At 35.8% G+C, this 18,910-nt stretch overlaps 1 protein-coding gene across 1 annotated transcript in view; it reads left to right on the forward strand.

Moving 5' to 3' along the window:
• The window catches only part of NTNG1 (netrin G1), a 171,162-nt gene extending 153,400 nt beyond the window's left edge, over nt 1-17,762 (forward strand). Inside the window, exon 10 of the mRNA XM_034063872.1 lies at nt 16,529-17,762. Within this exon, the coding sequence (XP_033919763.1) occupies nt 16,529-16,755 (227 nt within the window). The 3' untranslated portion in view covers nt 16,756-17,762. The remainder of the gene's footprint in view (nt 1-16,528) is intronic.
• Nucleotides 17,763-18,910: the final 1,148 nt, after the last annotated feature.

The raw sequence follows: 18,910 nt of genomic DNA on the forward strand, positions 1-18,910 counted from the left end.
AATTAAGTTAGTAAAATCACAGGTACCAGAAATCAGTTTCTGTATTTTTTTCAAAATTCTTGGATCAGTATTACTTACTCCTGGTGATCTGATGCAACTGTGTTCCATTTTCTAAAGACTGCTTTGTATAAACTTTGAGATGCATCTGCCCCCATCAACACAGTCACCTGGTAACCTCATAAACCTCTCCCATAGTTAATGTTGCATAAATTTTTCCCTTTCCTACACTTCACACCATTCATTTGCCCTAAAGACTTCTTAGGAAGTTTCTGATGTGTCTAGATGAAAAAAAAAAAAAAAAACAACAGTTTTTATTACTTCATTACAGTACTCAATCATTTCTGGTCTTCCTGAAACATTAGCATGTTCTTGTAGCTAAACTATTGGAACTGTGTACTTTTTTCCTTCTTTTTGCCATAATTACAAATTTTTTTCTCAATATATTTATTATTTTTAATGTATTTCTTTATAAAAGCTGTCTTTTGCTCTGCTGCTGACAATGCAATTTTTATGAAAGTCCTTTTTAAATAGTGGTCCTTTTTTTTTTTTTTTTATACTTACTTTACCCTGCATCTCTAATATGACCAACTCAACAAATCATCTGCAAATATTCTGCCTCTTTAGCTTCTCCTTGCAATTCTTTCCGGTAAGTGCTTACATGATCATCATCTCTTCCTCTAGATCCATACCCCTGAGGCATGTACTAACCCTTCCAGTAACGTGAAATTCATCTTAAAGTTAAGCATGCAAGTAAATATTTCTGCAAGGAACATGGGTATGACAAAATCAGGAGCAAAAGGTTCATCTTATAAATGTCAGCCCAGCTTTTTGTCAGGTCTTTGACTACTACCCTTTACGGCACAAATTTTAGTCAAGCTATTCATATGTGTAACGACTAGGAAAGTGAATGGAGCTTTACAGGATTCAGCCATTATATATTTAGAGGGGACTGATAGCTCATACAAAGGTACCATGATATTCTGTAAAATAATAACAGTTCTGTTCTTTCAATTTCTTTCATCCCAGCACAATTTTAAGAAATTATTTTGTTGATTACCAGCTACTACTCTTTCACATTGAACTGCAGTCAATGGCAAAATCGTTAAAAGAGACTTTTAATGGAAACCAAGTCAAGCCAAGTATAATTATCTTGGCTTCTAAAGAGAATAATTAAATTGTTAATAAAACTTTTACCTTTAATCATCAGGTGAGAAAAGAAAGATGTGACAGTGCTGGAAGTTTAAAGCCTTCTAGAGGGAAGAGGAAAGAAAGAGTGATTATAATTTAGTTGTTGGTAATTAATATCTATAGAAGACTTATAACTGAAATCAACTTGAAATAATTATATTAAAGAGACTGTGTTCATTAACATCACTGATTTCAATGTACAGCTGGGATTTACAATGACTAAAGCATTATGCCCAAAATTATTTTATGTTTTTATAACTACAGCTTGGGCAAGTACTTCTTTATGTGGCATTTTTTTTTCCAATGACTATATCTCTTTGTTCAGATGGAAGTGGAAAACCATGTCATAGATTTTAGGCTGATGCCACTGGCTGAATCTAGACACAATGTTCTAATTTGTATTTCTGTTAGCAGATCAATTTACCTACTTCATTTTCTTTTTAGAGATCAAGTAACTTTTATAGTCTTTCATACATTTCAGACATTTATGAAATCCTGTGTATTTAGATGTATATAGAACTAAGTGTAAGAAAATCTCACAGTGGATAAACCAAAATATTGCTCCATTTATGAAGCCAATGGCCAAGCCCTATATTGATTATCTGAACAGACCAAGACACCTTTACCTTTCTCTGACACCTATGTGCTTTCTTATGTTCTTACTCTATTTCTTGCTTAATTTGTAAGGCTTTTCTAATGGACCCAAGAATCTATTCTTATACTTCAAAACTGCTAAGTTTTGACATGATCAGACATGATCTCTTTAGAGGAGGAATTCTCCTGGAATAATTATGTAAGCTAGCCTTAAGAAATAGCACCAAGCAGCTATAGGTCAGGGATACACAAGTGATATAATCAAAAAGAGTTAGCAGCTTTGTTACCCACATACACTAACCTGTCCCAATATACACTGACAGGTGCAGAAGGAACAAACACCTCCAGTATCCTCAGTATAGAAAGAGCTGTCCACAGGAGACAATTCAGCAGGGTGTTCTGTTAATGAGATGCTGCATCACTAAAGAATGTTACATATTCTTTAAATAGGAAATGAACTTCCCTTTTAAGTCAGAAGCTACTTGAAACAGGACTCTTACTTTGAAGAGTTTAAAATTTCATTTCCAAGGAGAGTAAAGAGAGTTTCACCACATGTAGCTCTTTAAAGAAAGAGCTGAAGCTGCATTTTGATAGTGAGGCAATAAGCACTGACTAGAGTCCAAGGAGAACAAGTTACTTTCACAAGGTTCAAAAACCTGGCTCGCTTCCTACTGATTTCAAGAATAAGACAATCTGACAATGAGATTTTAACTGGGCTGTTAGTGCAAGGATATTCATACTGAAAGCAAAACACAGCATCATTAAATCAACCCTATTATGTTGACATTATGCAGCAAAGCACAGCTCTCTGCAAGGAGACTTCAGTTCTCAAAAAAACATCCTATTCTGCATATATTTACAGGGAGATTACAATAGTGTATTACAAATTGAGCCAGATGTTTTGAATAGCCTCAAATTACATATGCACACATGCCATTTGGTACACAACTGGGGAGAAACATGAAAAGCTGCATGTACACAGCATACCTTCTACAAAGTTTTCAGAATTTGGGTCAAGATCACACCACATATCAAAATAAAGCGATACACTGCTATGATTTTTCTGCAACAACCTTAGAGCCTTGCTAGTTCATGCAAAACCATTACCGATTTAAAACACAATGAGATGCTTAGTGTACTCCAGTTACATCTCTCTTATTCAGTGACAACATGACAACTCAGTGATGACGCTGCAGCCCACGCTGTTCTACACCATTAGAAGACCTTGACTGTTTTGCAAATACAAAACAATGAGCCAGCTAAGATGTGTGAAGCACCTCCTAACCTCCTCCCACTTACCCTGGCTTTGGCCCAAACCCCTCTGTTCCAGTTCCAACCACCTCCCTTTAGCACTCATCTTTCTCTTTTAGCTTAACAGCTACTTATTCTGTAGCTTTCTTACAGTCTTCAGAAAACCATCATCCCACTCAGATCTGCCATGTTACCAAGTTAAAAATGCTGTCTCACACAGGCAACATAAAACCTTTGCATTTCACACTCCTCTCATGCTCTCACTTCACTGTGCTTGTGTTTCAAACCTGAGCAGGAGCCATGATGGAGTCATTGCTGCCCAAGATGGCATATCTGGGAGGGAGGGGGGTGGGGGTTTGGCCTTACATGCTGCCTAGCCTTGCTTGCTGTGTGACTTCATAGAGCAAAAGGCTTAGTGCTTGGTCTCAGTGTTCAACCTCCCTCAAAGGTCCTGGCATAGACCAGTCCTACATAAAGTCATCCTACCTGGAATTACAGCCATTTTTCATCCTCCAATACCAAGTGCACCCATCAGCTGGCTCTCTACACAGACATTCGGCAAGCACCAGCTCCCACCACAGGAGGAATGTAAAGGAACACAAACAGTTTTGGAGGAGTTGTGGTCAGAAGAGTAAGATTTCCATTTCCATCATTACCAAAGCCACTGAAAGGGAAGGACAAGCATGTTACTGGAGTTGTGGGGGTTCAGGTTATATAAGGCAGGGATAAGTATGGGGGATGGATGGGGACAGAAGACAGGACTGGACCCAAGGACCTTGTCAGGAAGAACAGCTCCATCATCCAAATTCTATTTAGCAGGAATCTGTTTCCATTTTCTCTGAGAGTTCTACTAAGAAATAGACATTGTGTTTTTACGTATAGACAGACATTATGTTTTAAAAGAATACACAGCATTCTAGAAGTACATTTTAATAAAAATTGAGCCTTTCTTGTGTGATTCTTCTCTAACAGTGAGTATATGAGTTTGTTACATTGTTACATAAACAACTTCTCAGGAGCACAAGAAAATTACCAAGGTCTTGGCTTTTCTGCCTTAAGCTCAAGTGGAAGACTTTTGAGTAATATAATTACTTCTTTTCATCATTAAATTTAAGGATGTTGATACAATGTATCTTTAGGAATATATAACACACTGGTTAAAAGGTTTTTTTATCTGCACTAATGGTGATACCTTTGATTTTTTTCAACTGGCATGGTTTGGCAATCTAAAACTTGAAGAAAAACATTTTAAGCAAGATAAAATACATACATTGAAGTGAAAACATACTTTGCAATTACTGTTCCTTGAGGATATCAGGTTATTTCAGTCTTCATTAACACCTTTGTGCATTAGAATAGATAAACAGAAATATAAGTATGTTAATCAGCATGTCAAAAGTAATGCAAGAACCATATCAAGCACAGAAAGAAACTTACTCATGAGAATCTTTTAATTCTGGACTTTTAATAACCTGATTTGATTAACGTTTTGTCATAGTAAGCACTATCAATAACCATGTTTAGATGCATTATTTTTTGTTCATATGCTTGTAGAAAGAACTTTTCAGACATTAACCTAAATAATCACACATTGAGTGCTCTCTTTCCAAGTCTAAGCCAGGTCTTTTGTTATTCAGATGTTTTTGACATTGTAGCAAGTTGATAAAATGAGATTAGTGAAATCCTGTTACCATTGCAAGAACTTTCTAGTAGTAGCCTGAATAATAATATTGTGAAAAATATGGTGGTTGCCTATATGCAGTTTTGATCTGTGTTGATCAATGTGCAATAATGAATTATGAATTCTAACTGTGTCCTTACCAAAACATTGCTTCTGAAAAGACAAATAATGAGAGCCTTGGAAATGCTGTTAAGGGGCAATATAATTAGATAAAGACAGTTACTTTGTATTTTGATGTGAACGCATTTTGACATTTTTGTTGAATGACATGGTATTACAAATCAGTTTAAAATGTGTTTTCACTGGCAAAGTCTATCACATTACTTAAACCTGTGCAGCACATTGCAGAAAAACTAGTGTGCCTGAAAAGGATTGTGCTGGAAAGCAAGCATCTATTACCTGTGTTTTGGTATCTAGTGGCTGTTCTGTCATAAAGATAAATGCAGAATGATACCTACAGCAAGTCTGTGTGTAACAATAAATATTATTGATGAAAGCTATCATGTAGCAGCTAGTACTTTAACTATAATTATTTGATACATTAATTTATTAGTTCTCATTTTTGCTTAGTGCTATATGCCAGCTGTTTGAGTCATCTTATTGACATTCCAATGAAAAGAGTAGGAAAGTAAAGCATTGCACCATTTAAAACCTCACTTACTGGAAAGCTTATTATCAACCAGTATATCTCAGAAAGGAATGATGAGATAAGAATCTGGCTGTTAAGCATAATTTTTATTTTTACTATAATAATTAAAAATACACAATAGCAGATATATGTTTAAAGACCAAGATAAAACAGAGGGGGGAAAAAACCTTTGAAAATCTTTACCAGTATAAGTTCCCAGTATATGAATATGAAGCTGCAAAAGTTCTGACAAGTAACATTAGGAAGTACCACACGATATCAATATTTCTAGTTGTCAAAATATTTAAATATCTTACACAACTGCTTATGACACATAAATGGACAAGAGTGCATATTTCTTTTTTAAACTTGATAGTTTATAAGCCTTTTCATAGCTGAGAATCTCTAAACTCCCTTGGAAACTTTAATTAACTCTGCTGCTGCATTTATCTAACAGTACAATCTAGTAAACAGAACTGGAATTCACAGGACCTGTGATAATTCCCTTCTTTTGTTAGCATAGGCAGAGCATTTGACTTTCCTTGGCATCAACTTCTCCATTGTTCACTGTCAATAACAACTCTTACTCTCAAGAGCTTTGAGACACCTACAGGGCAGTGTTTTTATCCCTATACAAGAGCTAGCTAAACAAAAGCACTCTGAAGCACTTCCTCCACATTCAAAACAATAAATCAATGCAGGTTCAGAAGATCTGATTCCCAGCACTGTTGCTTTAACAAATAGATAGATAGATAGATAGATAGATCCCTCACATTTCATATGTTTTGTCAGAACTATATAAATGTTTTACCTTTATCTCTGCATTGTAACTAAAGTTCACGCAAACTGAATATGCGTCTCCTGGGGAAGCTATGCCATTTATTTTGCACATTGGTGTTGTGGTCTCCTATACTGGAGTATTCTCCTGGTATTTTAAATATCTCTGTTTTGAAAAATGCACACAAGAGGAATACATAATGATAAATAAATATAAACTTGGCTTTACCTATGGTCACTTTAACATAGCTATTTATGAGCCACATTTATATAAGTCTGACTCCCTTTTTCTAGTTACATACCCATTCCATTTTAATATCTTTGACATTTATCATAGTGTAATTCAAGACTGCTGATGTTTCCATTACTAACACTACTTTATGTAGTTTAGAACTTGATCATAACATACATTTCTAGTATATTTTTATTACTAGTTTTTCAAAATGCTCCATGCAATTGGCTTTAAGCCAAAGTAGCAAGAAGAAAGTTTGCAACATTCAAATTATTATCACATATAACTTTAGAAAAGCAGTGTTCAAAGTTTAACATGACATGGATAAAACGTATTCTGTGTAAAAAATAAATACAAGTAAGTTTGCGTAGCCATTACAAAGCTGCTATTTTGAATTCAAAGTATTTTTCAACACAATATTTGTTATAAGCAGTAAGTATTGTAAAATAAAATTTGCAAATTTGCAAAACAATCCTAACTCCATCTGAGTGATACTAAACTGATTATTAAAAATCTAGCCTTTTATTAACACCCAAATGAGGTCACATGTTAAACTAGCACATTAGCTCATTAGTCTCCTCCTCTTTAGCAACAGTATGAACGCTTTTGTGCAAATTGCCAGAGTACACACATGCACAGATGCATCATATTTTGGAAGCACAAATTTAGGAGAGAATATTTGTTTAAAAATACTGTCATTAAATAACATGAGATTACGATTCAATCTTCAGGTCCTCATTCAGCAGCTCTATGAAGTAATTGTAAGTTTTGCCTATAAAGAACTCTAGGATCCAGGGCCACACAGGTGTTTTAAGGATACCTCAATCCTCCAATATTTGTCCTCAGATTAATACTATTGTGGGAGTAATGTCATTATTAGCAGAAGCCACCAGTATATCCTCTTTCTCCACATAGGGAAAAAAAGAAAAAGGGAACATAATTATTAGAATAATTATAATTCTCTAAGTCATTAGGAAGTATTTCTAATTGCAATCATATTATCTAGCTTTGCTGCCCAATAAAGTAATAAGCATGAGAGACTGTTTCATTGGTTTTGAAAGTCTTCAACATGGCATTCATTGGGAAGAATGGCAGGAAGAGAAACTTTTCTCTTTGTAAACAAAAAGAGAAATTAATTGCATTCTTTTGTGTTCAAAACATTATTGCAAGTCCAAAACCCTAGGAGCTAAGGATGCAGGAACATTCAGCCTGTTATATAATTCATAATCAGGTATTTGAATTGCTGACCTTTGCATGCTCCTGCTTTGGTTTGCTCTGCTGTCTTTCATCTGCCTTTTTTGTGCTCTGTAAAAGCAATACTTGCTGCAGGTCTGTTTTATAGCTCTTGGGAGCTTTAAGGAGAATCCTGTTGTCATGCATGAAGCTCAAAATACTGCTGTTCAGGCAAGGACCTCCTGCTAGCTTTTTGGATAGAACTGAGCTGCTTAACCATAAGTGTCTAGTGCACTGAACAATGAAGTTGGTGGTTCCATGAGGAGACAGCAGACCAGGACCAGGAAAGAACTGGTGGGCAGTGGATGGGGAGCAGCAGAACAGGGAGCTCCCCAGCCAGGTGAGCAGAGCAGTAACAGGGTCAGTCACAGACTGCAGAGTGCTAGACCAGCCTCTAGTAGTGAGGCAGCTCTGGGGTCATACCAGGAGGTACAAGGCCAGGATGGGCTGAGCCCACCAGATCACTCAGGCAAGGACCAAGGCAAGGAACAGAGTCCAAATGCACTCCTGGGCTAGTGGGCAGAAGGTGCTGGAGTGGAAGCCTCCAGTGAGGCTTTCCACAGCCCTTGCTCACAGTTTAGGGGTTTCCACAAAAGCCATGTCCAGTGTTTTCCATCTCCACTAGATCAGAGCCAGTGTTGAACACAGGCAGGGAAGATATGTGCCTGGTGGGTAGCCTGCAGGCAGGAAGACTGGCCACAGCAGCCAGAGCCTGCCAGCACACACAGGGCAACAGGAGCTGCCTGAGACACCCCCCAGCAGGCCTCCTATCACCATTCTCACAAGACTAAACCTCTCATAGGTCTTCAGGTACACCTGCCAGTTCCATGTCAATGTCTGAAATGCCTTCTGGCACCTGTAATGGCAGTAGCTGCTTGTATTTAGGAAACCAAATCCTGCCCTCTGAGTGTTCACAGGGCCTTTTAATGACCACTTCATCTTCTGCATCTGAGGAGTTTTTGTGCTTAGCCAGTTTTCATTGATAGTGGTTACATCCAAACCCTGACCTTGCTGTTGGCATTAAACAAAAAAAAAAAAAAAAAACCAAAACTGTAGTTTCAATTGCTTCTCTTCCTTGTTAAGGAAAGAGATGACATATCATATAAGAATGTTCATTTATCTCCAGGAAGACAGGAATAATGGCACCGCAGCTTATAACTTTCTAAGTGGAATATGAATTATAGGGGTATGTAATCCCTTTTGAGCAACTAAAGCTATCATGTAGTTTATTGCTCTCCTGAGATTATGGTAAAATATGGTAAGAGTCATACCAATTCAGTGGTGTTCCTCCAAAAGCAAAGTGGTAGAGTATGGGCATTTTTTCCCCCCATTTTAGGAATCAACCTCTTTCAGAGAAGTATCAAAACAGAGCCATCAAAATCAAGAAAACAGAAAGGTTAATCAATCACTTCCTGAAACACATAAAGATTGGAAGTTATTCTCTCAACCATAAATCTTAGATAACTAAACCTAGATTTATTTCCAAACATTTTAGCAAGCAGTCTTGTGCTGTTTCTACCAAAGCTGCCATGGCTTCTCTATCATGCAAGAGTATCAATTCCAAAATTCAGTTCTCCTCCTTGTCCTTTTGACAGACTTATTGCTTATCATTATCATTTATTAGTTACATCCAAGGATTTTAGATTAAGGATAGAAATGGAAAATGAGAAAGCATAGACACAACCCGTGAAATTGAGTAACTTTCTATCTCTGCTATCCTTACACCACAGTTAAAATAAAATCTGCTCTGTAGAGGATTTTGCACAGCCAGTAGTACAACATAATCACCTAAGCTCACCCATGTGGATGCTAGGATAAATTGGTACCTATTTACAGGAGAGAGGAATCACCATACATTCTGTTGCTGTGCACGGGGGAGAACTGCATAGTATGTACATCTTCTTGTATAAACTGAAGACTTTTGCTGCTATTTGATTAGAACTGCCTTAGCTTTGAAGTGAGAATAGTGCAGAAAAAAAACAGGAAAAAAAAAATCTACAAATTCTACCAAAAACTTTCAGCACAGCACCTCCATTGTCACCCAGTGATTTACCCTCTGGTGACTTAATAAAACTGGTTTGGTAAAAAATAAAAAGAAAAAAAAACCTTAAAAAAATCAAGCATCATTTCAATTGTGCCTCTAAGAGGCATTTCTAAGACAAGTCAAGATGGAGATGTCTGCTTTTACAAACTACTCTCACTTGGTCGATGTTTATTCTCTTGCATTCTTGGCAATATAATTAATCACAACAACGTTTCAACTTTGCACCAGAGACCTTTGTAGTAACGTTTGTCATCTTATGACTGTAATTTTGACACAATAAGATATGCTTTAGGCTTGTAACTTGTCTACGCTGATTTATTTTGTTTTAACTTCAGAACGTGCCTTGATAGATAAGAACAAAGCATTTTTCTTTTCATGCTATCAAAGCATCTACCTTGTCTCAATTTGACAATATCTTAAGATAGTTTTACTGAACTCACTACAGCACATGTTGAATTAGGGTCACTTAAAAAAAATCATTATGAATATCTCATCTAAAAGATCAATAGCTGTTTTTCATATAAGATAAGTCTGTGGCTTAAATTGTCTAAAGTCTGATCAACAGTGGCACATGTATTCATGGCAGGGATACATTTAAAAACAATTTGGCAGTAACTGTAAGAATAAATTAAATTCTAATAGTAATCTAACAGTAGATCTAATTGGAAGACAAACATGGGGAGAAATCTAAGTAACAAAACTTCCAATTCAGTTATTAACTGCTGGTTGTTTAAATGAATAAGATACTTATAAAAATTTGAGGCTTTGTCATGTGCTGTGCAACACTAATTTTAACAATAGTTGGAACCTTTCTGAAGAAATCTGACTACTTATAAGCTTTTCCCATGTCTTTATATCCTTTTTCCTAATATTTACTGGCTAAAATCTCATGAGTCAGTGGAGCTCCACACAGAGATCTTTAACACATAGCAAGTATATATTGTATTTTTAGGATTGTTTCAAAATAATGGAAAAGGATTTGTTGTTGTTAAATCTGGCAATTTAAAAATATATTGATTGTGGTCACTTGTATTATGGTATAATTGGAAACAATTGAAACCTTTGCATTTGAATCAGACTAAGCAGTTTGCTTTCCCCACTTCCATTAGCGTCTATCTGAAAAATCGTGGGGAAAAAAATTACAAATGAGGAAAAATATTACAAATACCTTCATGACTGCAGAGGTTTTCTTGTGCATGTTGGTTACATATATGTGTAAATGTCTGTATTCTTGTTAGGCATACACACTAGTTTCCTCATTTCTTCCAATATCCAATATCCTTTATATTTTATTATTATTACCATTTATTGATTAAATGATCACATATTTAGAGAATAATGCATGTCAGCTACAGAATCTTTGTAGTATTCATAGGAACTAATACTGTATTTGACAAGAAATCACTTGTGCTCTTCCTCAATTTACTGAACTTATTTATGATGTGAAATGAAAATTCCTAATTTTTTCATGGCGTTTCAACGTGCTGTTCACAGCTCTCTCTATATAGACAACCACTGCATATACTGGAGCTACCTATAAATATCATTACTGAAAACACAGGTTTCACTATACTTGTTTTTTTTACCCTTTTATTATGCCAAGGCAGAACATTCTGTTATCATGTATGTTGAAAACTTTCTCATAAATAAATTCAAATAAAAGTCTTTACAAAATAAAAAGTACCAAGGAAACAGATGCATTAGAGGGGACCAAAAAAAAAATGTCAAGAATAATTTCTTCAGCCACTAAACCTGCATGCTTTCAAAGTTCTGAACAATGGTGGAATCCAAGGTCAAAATCTTCTTATGATTTCAGTAGTGCCATTTGCACAAACTACTGATGAACAGCATGGGAAATTCACTGCAGTAGAAGTAGGGTCAAAGCTTGCATCAGTGCTTTAGAATAGACCAAAGTGTTGTATAATATATTCAGAGCTGTAAATTCACCAACCTGTCCAGGGACTATAATACTCATGATCTGGGAGACAAAAAGGAGAAAAGTGAAGAAATGGTTTTTAAAAAAGAGAGAGGGAGAGAAAAGGCTGTAACAAATGATACTGCAAAAAGAGTACACTTTAAAAAAAGTGATAGGAGAGATTGTACAAAATATTGCTTGAAATGAAAAACTTCAGAATTTAAGAAAGGAAGCAAAGACATCTAATAAAACATTTTCTTTCTGTGACTGATCATTAATGGTCTTTATGCTGTTCCCACAAACTATGAAAATTTCATAATAAACCCAGGTTTTGATGAAGAAAGAGAACACCACCTATCCCAGATCAAAAAAGATGTCTTTTTTGAATACATCAATTTCTCTTTATTTAAGTCAATAATCTGTTCTTTCTCATCTTCATGCAGCTGACCCACCTGAATAAGATGCTACTGTAGGGAAGCAGCACAAAAATTAAGGCAGCACAAAGGAAGGTGCAGGATTTAGTTTTGCCCCTCTTGGATGGCCTTTGTGAAAGACAAAGGTAAAAGAAATTTTATTTAAGTCAGATAGAGTATAATTTTTCTGTCTGAGCACCAGGCAGACCAAAAGACATGGGCATGTGCTCTGAAGCTGTCCAGACACGGTAACAGGAAAGAACATAAGCCAGCAGCACAATGCTGTGCCTGAGGTGGCCCACTATACTGAAGAGAACAAGACTTCCATTTGTATTACTGTGTCTATATTGCTGCTTTAGAATAAAACCAACCATGACTATCTATCTCTTTTCTTTCAAGAAGCTGCAAAGGTATTAAAGTTGAGTTTTGATCAGCCTCAGAAATTTTCATGTCAGATTTGAGCATTTAAAGAGGAAAGGAGGCATTTGTCAGACAACTGTGCTAGTCTCCTGTTTTCTTTTTTTATTCCTTTTCCAAATGTAATAACATTGGAATCACAAATCAAGAATATTTTATGACTTACAGCAAGACATCTTTCATCAACACTCATAGTGGTATTACCCTAAGAAAGAGGCTTCATTATTTTATTAATAATTACCTTGGAAAAGATGTTTACATTTTCATAAAAAATAATAGTATCTCTTACTAATTGCATAGGTTGCAATACTAATTGTTGGTTTGAGGGTGAGGAGCAGGGGTTGCCCCAAAGACAGAAAAGCTTCAAATAACTATCCATTTTGACATGTGGCTTTTTCTGTCTCCTTTGCATAGTGTTTTAAGGATCCCACAATCAGACCATAGCTCAGATTGATGAATTATGAAATGATGAATTATAAAAATAACGTTTAAAAATTTCCTTTATTTCATTTCCCACAGTAGCACAGATCTGGAGACTGTGCCCAGAAACATCCCCCCAAACGGCCCGTAAAGTCCTCCATGGCAAATCAGATATCCTTGTTTTGCCTCTTAATGATCAGTTTTATATCCTGTCTTCTAATAATGAAGATCTACCACCAAACCCACAGCTAGTGCATCCACACAAGTCTTAGCAGTCATGTGTGATAACTTCAGAATTAGTTCTTTCACTTACTTCACTTCTGTTTCATTCTTTCATCAGATCTTCATACCTGATGCCTTTCAGATTAAATTCGAACTAATTTTTCATTATTGTTACTTTTAATGAAGAAGATAAAGCAGAGCTTGTTTAACACCTCTCAGCAGTGGAGGCAAAACTTCACTGCTTGAAGTATAAGAAGGGGTAAGGGCATGTCAGGTAGTAGAAGGCAAGAGGGGTGCAATGGGGAAGAAATCCCTGGTTTGTAAACCTCACTGCTCCTGCTGCTTGGGGAAATGAAAAGGACAAGGGCCAAGTACAGGCTGGGAGTCCACCAGCCCCATCTGCACCCACCAGCACCAGCAGCTCTCTTTGGGCTTCAATGCAGAACAAGGGGTTTGTGAGGTCCTTGCCCTTTGTCCCCTGCTCAACAGCTCCCATGTCACTGCCTTCACCAAGTAAAGCCTAGAGCCAATTATGAAACACAATATAACACATATACTAAAAAAAAAATACTGTGTTACCATTAGAAACATTGTTAATTTTTGTAACAACATTAATATACTTGTCTTGCTTTGGTCTTGGCACCATGTCAACTACTTTGGTTTAAGGCTTAAACTGTTTTAAATTCCAGTCAAAGTGCTCCAGTTAAAGTACTTTTCTTTATGCTGCTGATGTGCTACACTTATTAGCTATAGCTAATCTGATTCCTAAACTCAATAAACAGAGTTAGTTAATACTAGTTTTAAAAGTAATCCTAATGATGCTTTCAAGAAGGTGGAAATGGCTTTAGAGTTGCTCAGAATAGAAATAAAACAGAATTGGCAAATATGAATAATAGGTTTTCAGAACATTTTCAGATTGTTTCATTTAACTTCCAGATCACCACAGCTGCTGTCTACATGATACATATATGTGTGTACATGTGTGTGTGCAAGGATGAAACTAAGGAAAAGGAGGCTGTGAAAATACAAGATTGACAATTCAAGAATTTTCAGCTACATAGAAGTTTGCTGAGAACATTAAGATCTACTGGTTTTACTTTAATGCCTTTCTTTGGCAAAGCTTTAAAATCATGCAAGAATAATGAAGGAGAAACTTTTGATCATTCCCTTCTCTAAGTACATTTACAAAGCTTTCTAATGAGAAATAAATTGACTGATTTAAAAAGCAGCATCTATAACACTGTAGCCAGAATTTTGTAGACAGAAATAATTGGAAGTATTTGATAACAACCTGCATCAATCTGTCAGGCAGAACAGCTAGCACGTAGCAAAACATCACCTCAGCCACCCATCTCCAGCAGTCTATAACTACAGGTCAGCATCTGGGCTGAGGGCCTCTGAAAATAACAGGCTTTAGTTCTCAGAATAATTTTAAATACAGGAAGGCTATTGGAAAATAATTTTGGTTTGCTGAAGACTTGGGAAAATTTTGATAATGTATTCCAGGACAAACACGAAGTGAAATATCCCATCTGCTGTTTAAGAAGTGGTATTTAATTAGCCATTGAATTCCACTCCATTATTCAAGGCAAACAATAGTCAGTATTGATGGGACAGATATTTCGCATTTTCATTGCCTGAACTGTGGGAAGCATCCCAGCAATAAGCAACATAGGACAAGCAGATTCAGTAGCTGTACCACCAGATTTTACACATTGATATGGCTAAATATATACAATATGAATAAAGTCAGCTTCAAGGATACATAGCTTCAGTTATGAAGAGATCTAACTCAAATATTGACGTCAAAAATAGAGCTATTTTTTTTCAGCCTGTTAACATTATATTTTTCTGGGTTGCTTATCCCTTTTTTTTTGGTGGTGATTTACGATTCTTTGTATATAATATAAATGCTATGCTTTGTAACTTATGAAACTTTAGAATTCAGACATTCAGCATGTCATCAATAATATGTGATTCGTTGTATCTTAATATTCACATTACAATTCAAAAATGGGACAATGTTAAATCCCTAGCTCTTAGTAAAAACCTTCGATTGCTAAAGGAATCACTGAAAAAGATCATTTAACCATTTTCTCCCAACTGCACCTATCGGTGCATTAGAAAACAGTTGTTAGAGAAACCTAGAGTGAGAAAAAATATTTTTCTAAAAGCAAGCCAGAACAGGTAAGATAATCAGGAAAGTTGCTGGTGGCCAAAATTGTACAGATTTATATAGAAATATGTCACTTTAGAACTTGCAGTTTCAATTTTAGTTCTCAGAATATTTGCGTTGCTTTTAAAAATAACTAAATTAACATTTATAAAACTGTATTTCTTTTTAGCAATAAATAGCAGTATTTAAAGCTAAATTAACAATATTTTCCCTATTCTGAATTATTTGGTGTATTTCTAGGCTAAGGTATGCATAAAGAGCATATAATGTTGAATCTGCTTCTAAACCAAATAAACTTCCCCTAATATTCTGCATGGAAATCTTTACTGTTACATTCTGCTTAGATAGTAGGTGCTAGTTCTTTACAAAGATTGCCTTTCCTATGGAAGACAGAACTGGAATCTAGCACATACTCTACTAGTGATATTGTCTGGAATAAAACACAGATTGACACATTTAAGTAGTGTGTTCCTCATATGTCTACATATTTATCTAGCAAAATATTTCAATTGATACTAAGTAATACAAAGTACAGCTGGCAATTTTTCAAATACAATAAAACTTTTGCCTGCATTGTTTTCTCTTTTGTCAAACCTGATTTCTGAAGTCATTACGTCAGGCTAAAATATATAAGATAGTTTAAGGTGACAGTTACCAAAGTAGCAAATCTAATTAAGTAGCAATATTTGATCTTTAATGGAAATAACATTATCTTTTATTTCCAAATGCATATAGCATATAATCCCCTTCAAATAGCATGCTGAATTTCCTGCCTGTGCTTGCCTTCTTTTCTGCATAATTTTTTCAGATCATTAATACATGCAGTTCTCAATTATAAAACACACTTTCTCACACAGATCTTTTAACTTCAGCAAAATTACATTGCAGTTTTAACCACCATTCATGCTTTCCATAAGCTCTAGATACATTGCCCGCTTCAAATAATAACACACCCACCTACAGTTCCAGTACAGTAATACCTATAAAAAAGCAGACAGTGGCACAAGGCAGGTATTAATATTCATATTATTTCATTATTAATAATAATTCACATTAATTCATTAATATTATCATAGTTAGTGGTCTGAAGTGAATTACATGGTTCTCCAATACTACAGTTTAAAGAAAAAAGACAACCAAGAGGGGGATGGGGGTATGAGAGAACGCAAATAAAAAATTCAGACTTGAAAAGTTTAAAAACCCCACATCCCCTGTTTTCATGTCTCTGGATGAGGAGAAGCAGTAATGATTTCATGGTTTTAGTGCAGAGTTTCTCCTGTAGATGGACTTATATTTATTCTACTTTTCTTTCCCTCCCTCCCCTGCTATCTTTGCAGCAAATGTATGTGACAATGAACTACTGCATTGCCAGAACGGAGGAACATGCATCAACAATGTGCGATGCCAGTGCCCTCCAGCTTACACTGGCATTTTATGCGAGAAGTTGAAGTGTGAAAGAGATCCAGGAGGCTGCAGCCAAAACTCCGGCCAGGGGGCAATATCACACAGGTCTCTATTACTGCTGACTGCTCTACTAGGCGCAACTGGGTTTTGCATATGCTAGACTCCGTATGGTTGATGGCATCACATTCAGACTACTCCAAATGAATGAGCCACATGAAAACAAAACAAAATCCAAATGTTTGCTACTGAAATTTAAAAAGGAAAAAAGAGAGGAAAAAACAACCACATACAAACTAAGAAGGCCTAACTGAACTAAGCCATATTAATCAGTTACGGACAGGGCTCTGAGTCAAGACTGTTCACCTCTGACTTGAGACAAGTTGGTGGCTGCCTATTCCGTCAAATCAATGCCAGTTGCAAAGCTTACACAGGACTGAGACACCTTTGACAGCCCCCAGGATGGGAATTGGAGCTGAAAAACATTTGCTACTCCTATATGGTGCACGACTGTACCTCTGCCCAGTGTGTGGACCGACCAAATAAAGGCATTCTTTGCTGTCAGTGCATTGTGGGTATAAGGAAATCTGTAAAAGCTGCCATATTGGCCTGCTTCAGTCCCTTAAACCTTTCCAACCTGTGCTTTAGTGAACGTTGCTCTGTAACCCTTGTTGGTTGAAAGATTTCTTTGTCTGATGTTAGTGATGCACATGTGTAACAGCCCCCTCAATAAAATTCAAGCCAGTCATATCCTTGTATACCTTAGCAGCACTGCATCAGTAAGATGCTGTGTTCACATACTGTACAAGAGTGACTATAGGACAAAAAGTGTATTTATCCTTTTGTATTCAAATGAAGTTATTTTTCTTGAAATAATGTACAATGTAGATTTTTTGTATTATTGCCTATTTGTGTTATCAGACAATTTGTTAACGTATTTAATTCTAATCAGATAAGAGAGAAATATTACTTTTTATTTAGTCCTTTTCTTTTTCCTTTCATTTAATTGCTCAGAGATTTCTCTGTATGGGCAACGTGCTGGCATCAAAGAATATCAGTTTACATATATAACAAGTGTAATAAGATTCCACCAAAGGACATTCTAAATGTTTTCTTGTTGCTTTACCACTGGAAGATTTCAAAGAATAAAAATTCCTGCATAAACAGTTCCAGGATGATGTATTGCTATTTCTTAAGGCCTTTTAGCAAACAAACAAACAAAAAATGATCCTTTTTCCACCTAAAAAACAAATTCAACGGTAGAAAATTTACCATAACATTCTAACCTGGTTTCATTTTTACTACTGTCATTATTTTTGCAAACAATCTTAAAGGTAAAGGGAGTCGTTTGTTAGAGGAAGCTTTTGTCAAGTCCCAAGCTTGAAAAACATATGAAACGTTAAATAGTTCTCACCTTTGTTCTCTCAATTCATTGTAGAAATTATTCCAAATCTAATTTACAATGCATTACAGAAGCTAGACTTCAATTCATTCCATTTTTGTGGATTCTGATAGTAATGAAGTAGATACAGTCACAGCTTATATTGTTTTTCCAAAAGCGTCATTAAAACAATACGTTTATATATGTACTACTCTGCCTAAGAAACTGCAAAACCAGCAGCAATTACAAAAAAAAAGCCAAGATTTAACTTTTAATAAAGTAAAATTTAATATTTAGAAGAATGTCAAAATATATAGCAGCAAGTAGATAAAAATTGCTGCTCCAGCAAATAAAGTTTGTTTCAAGTATTGCCCAAGGTGTAATAAATTCTTGTTTCTGCTTTTTCTTAGGCCAATTACTGAGTGTGACAGAAAAGGGTAGCAAGAACAGAGAGGCAAACCAAAACCACAGCAATGTTTCAAAGCCCTGAGAAAAAAATATAAAACCAAAAGTTAGTGAATGTGAATTCATTTCCTAGTAATTTTCATCATAATGGTTATAAATATTTTACAAACATAATAGCCTGGTGTGAAAAACAATTAATGAGCAAAAGAAAAGTTCCTGGGAGAAATAAATCCCACCTGGCTGCCTCCTCTAAATGGCGAACAGAATTTAGGGCACTGCTTTTTCGGATAAGCTCTTTTTGCTGAGGAAGCAAGTTTTGCAGGATAGTACCCCGCCTCCAGAAACAGGTATGCAAATCAAGTCTTCATTGCTATAAGAATCCTATGTTGAAGACGATAGGCTGGTGCTTGTTCAGGTTGTTAACTTGGCCCTTCACATAGGATGTTTGCTACTCATACTGCCACTCTCAGTGAACAAAACAAGATAAGGCAAAGATAAATTAGGAGCTTGGTTGTCAGCCATGTCCTACATG

The sequence above is a fragment of the Melopsittacus undulatus genome, chromosome 6 (genome assembly GCF_012275295.1).
Source record: "Melopsittacus undulatus isolate bMelUnd1 chromosome 6, bMelUnd1.mat.Z, whole genome shotgun sequence".
Lineage (NCBI taxonomy): Eukaryota > Metazoa > Chordata > Aves > Psittaciformes > Psittaculidae > Melopsittacus > Melopsittacus undulatus.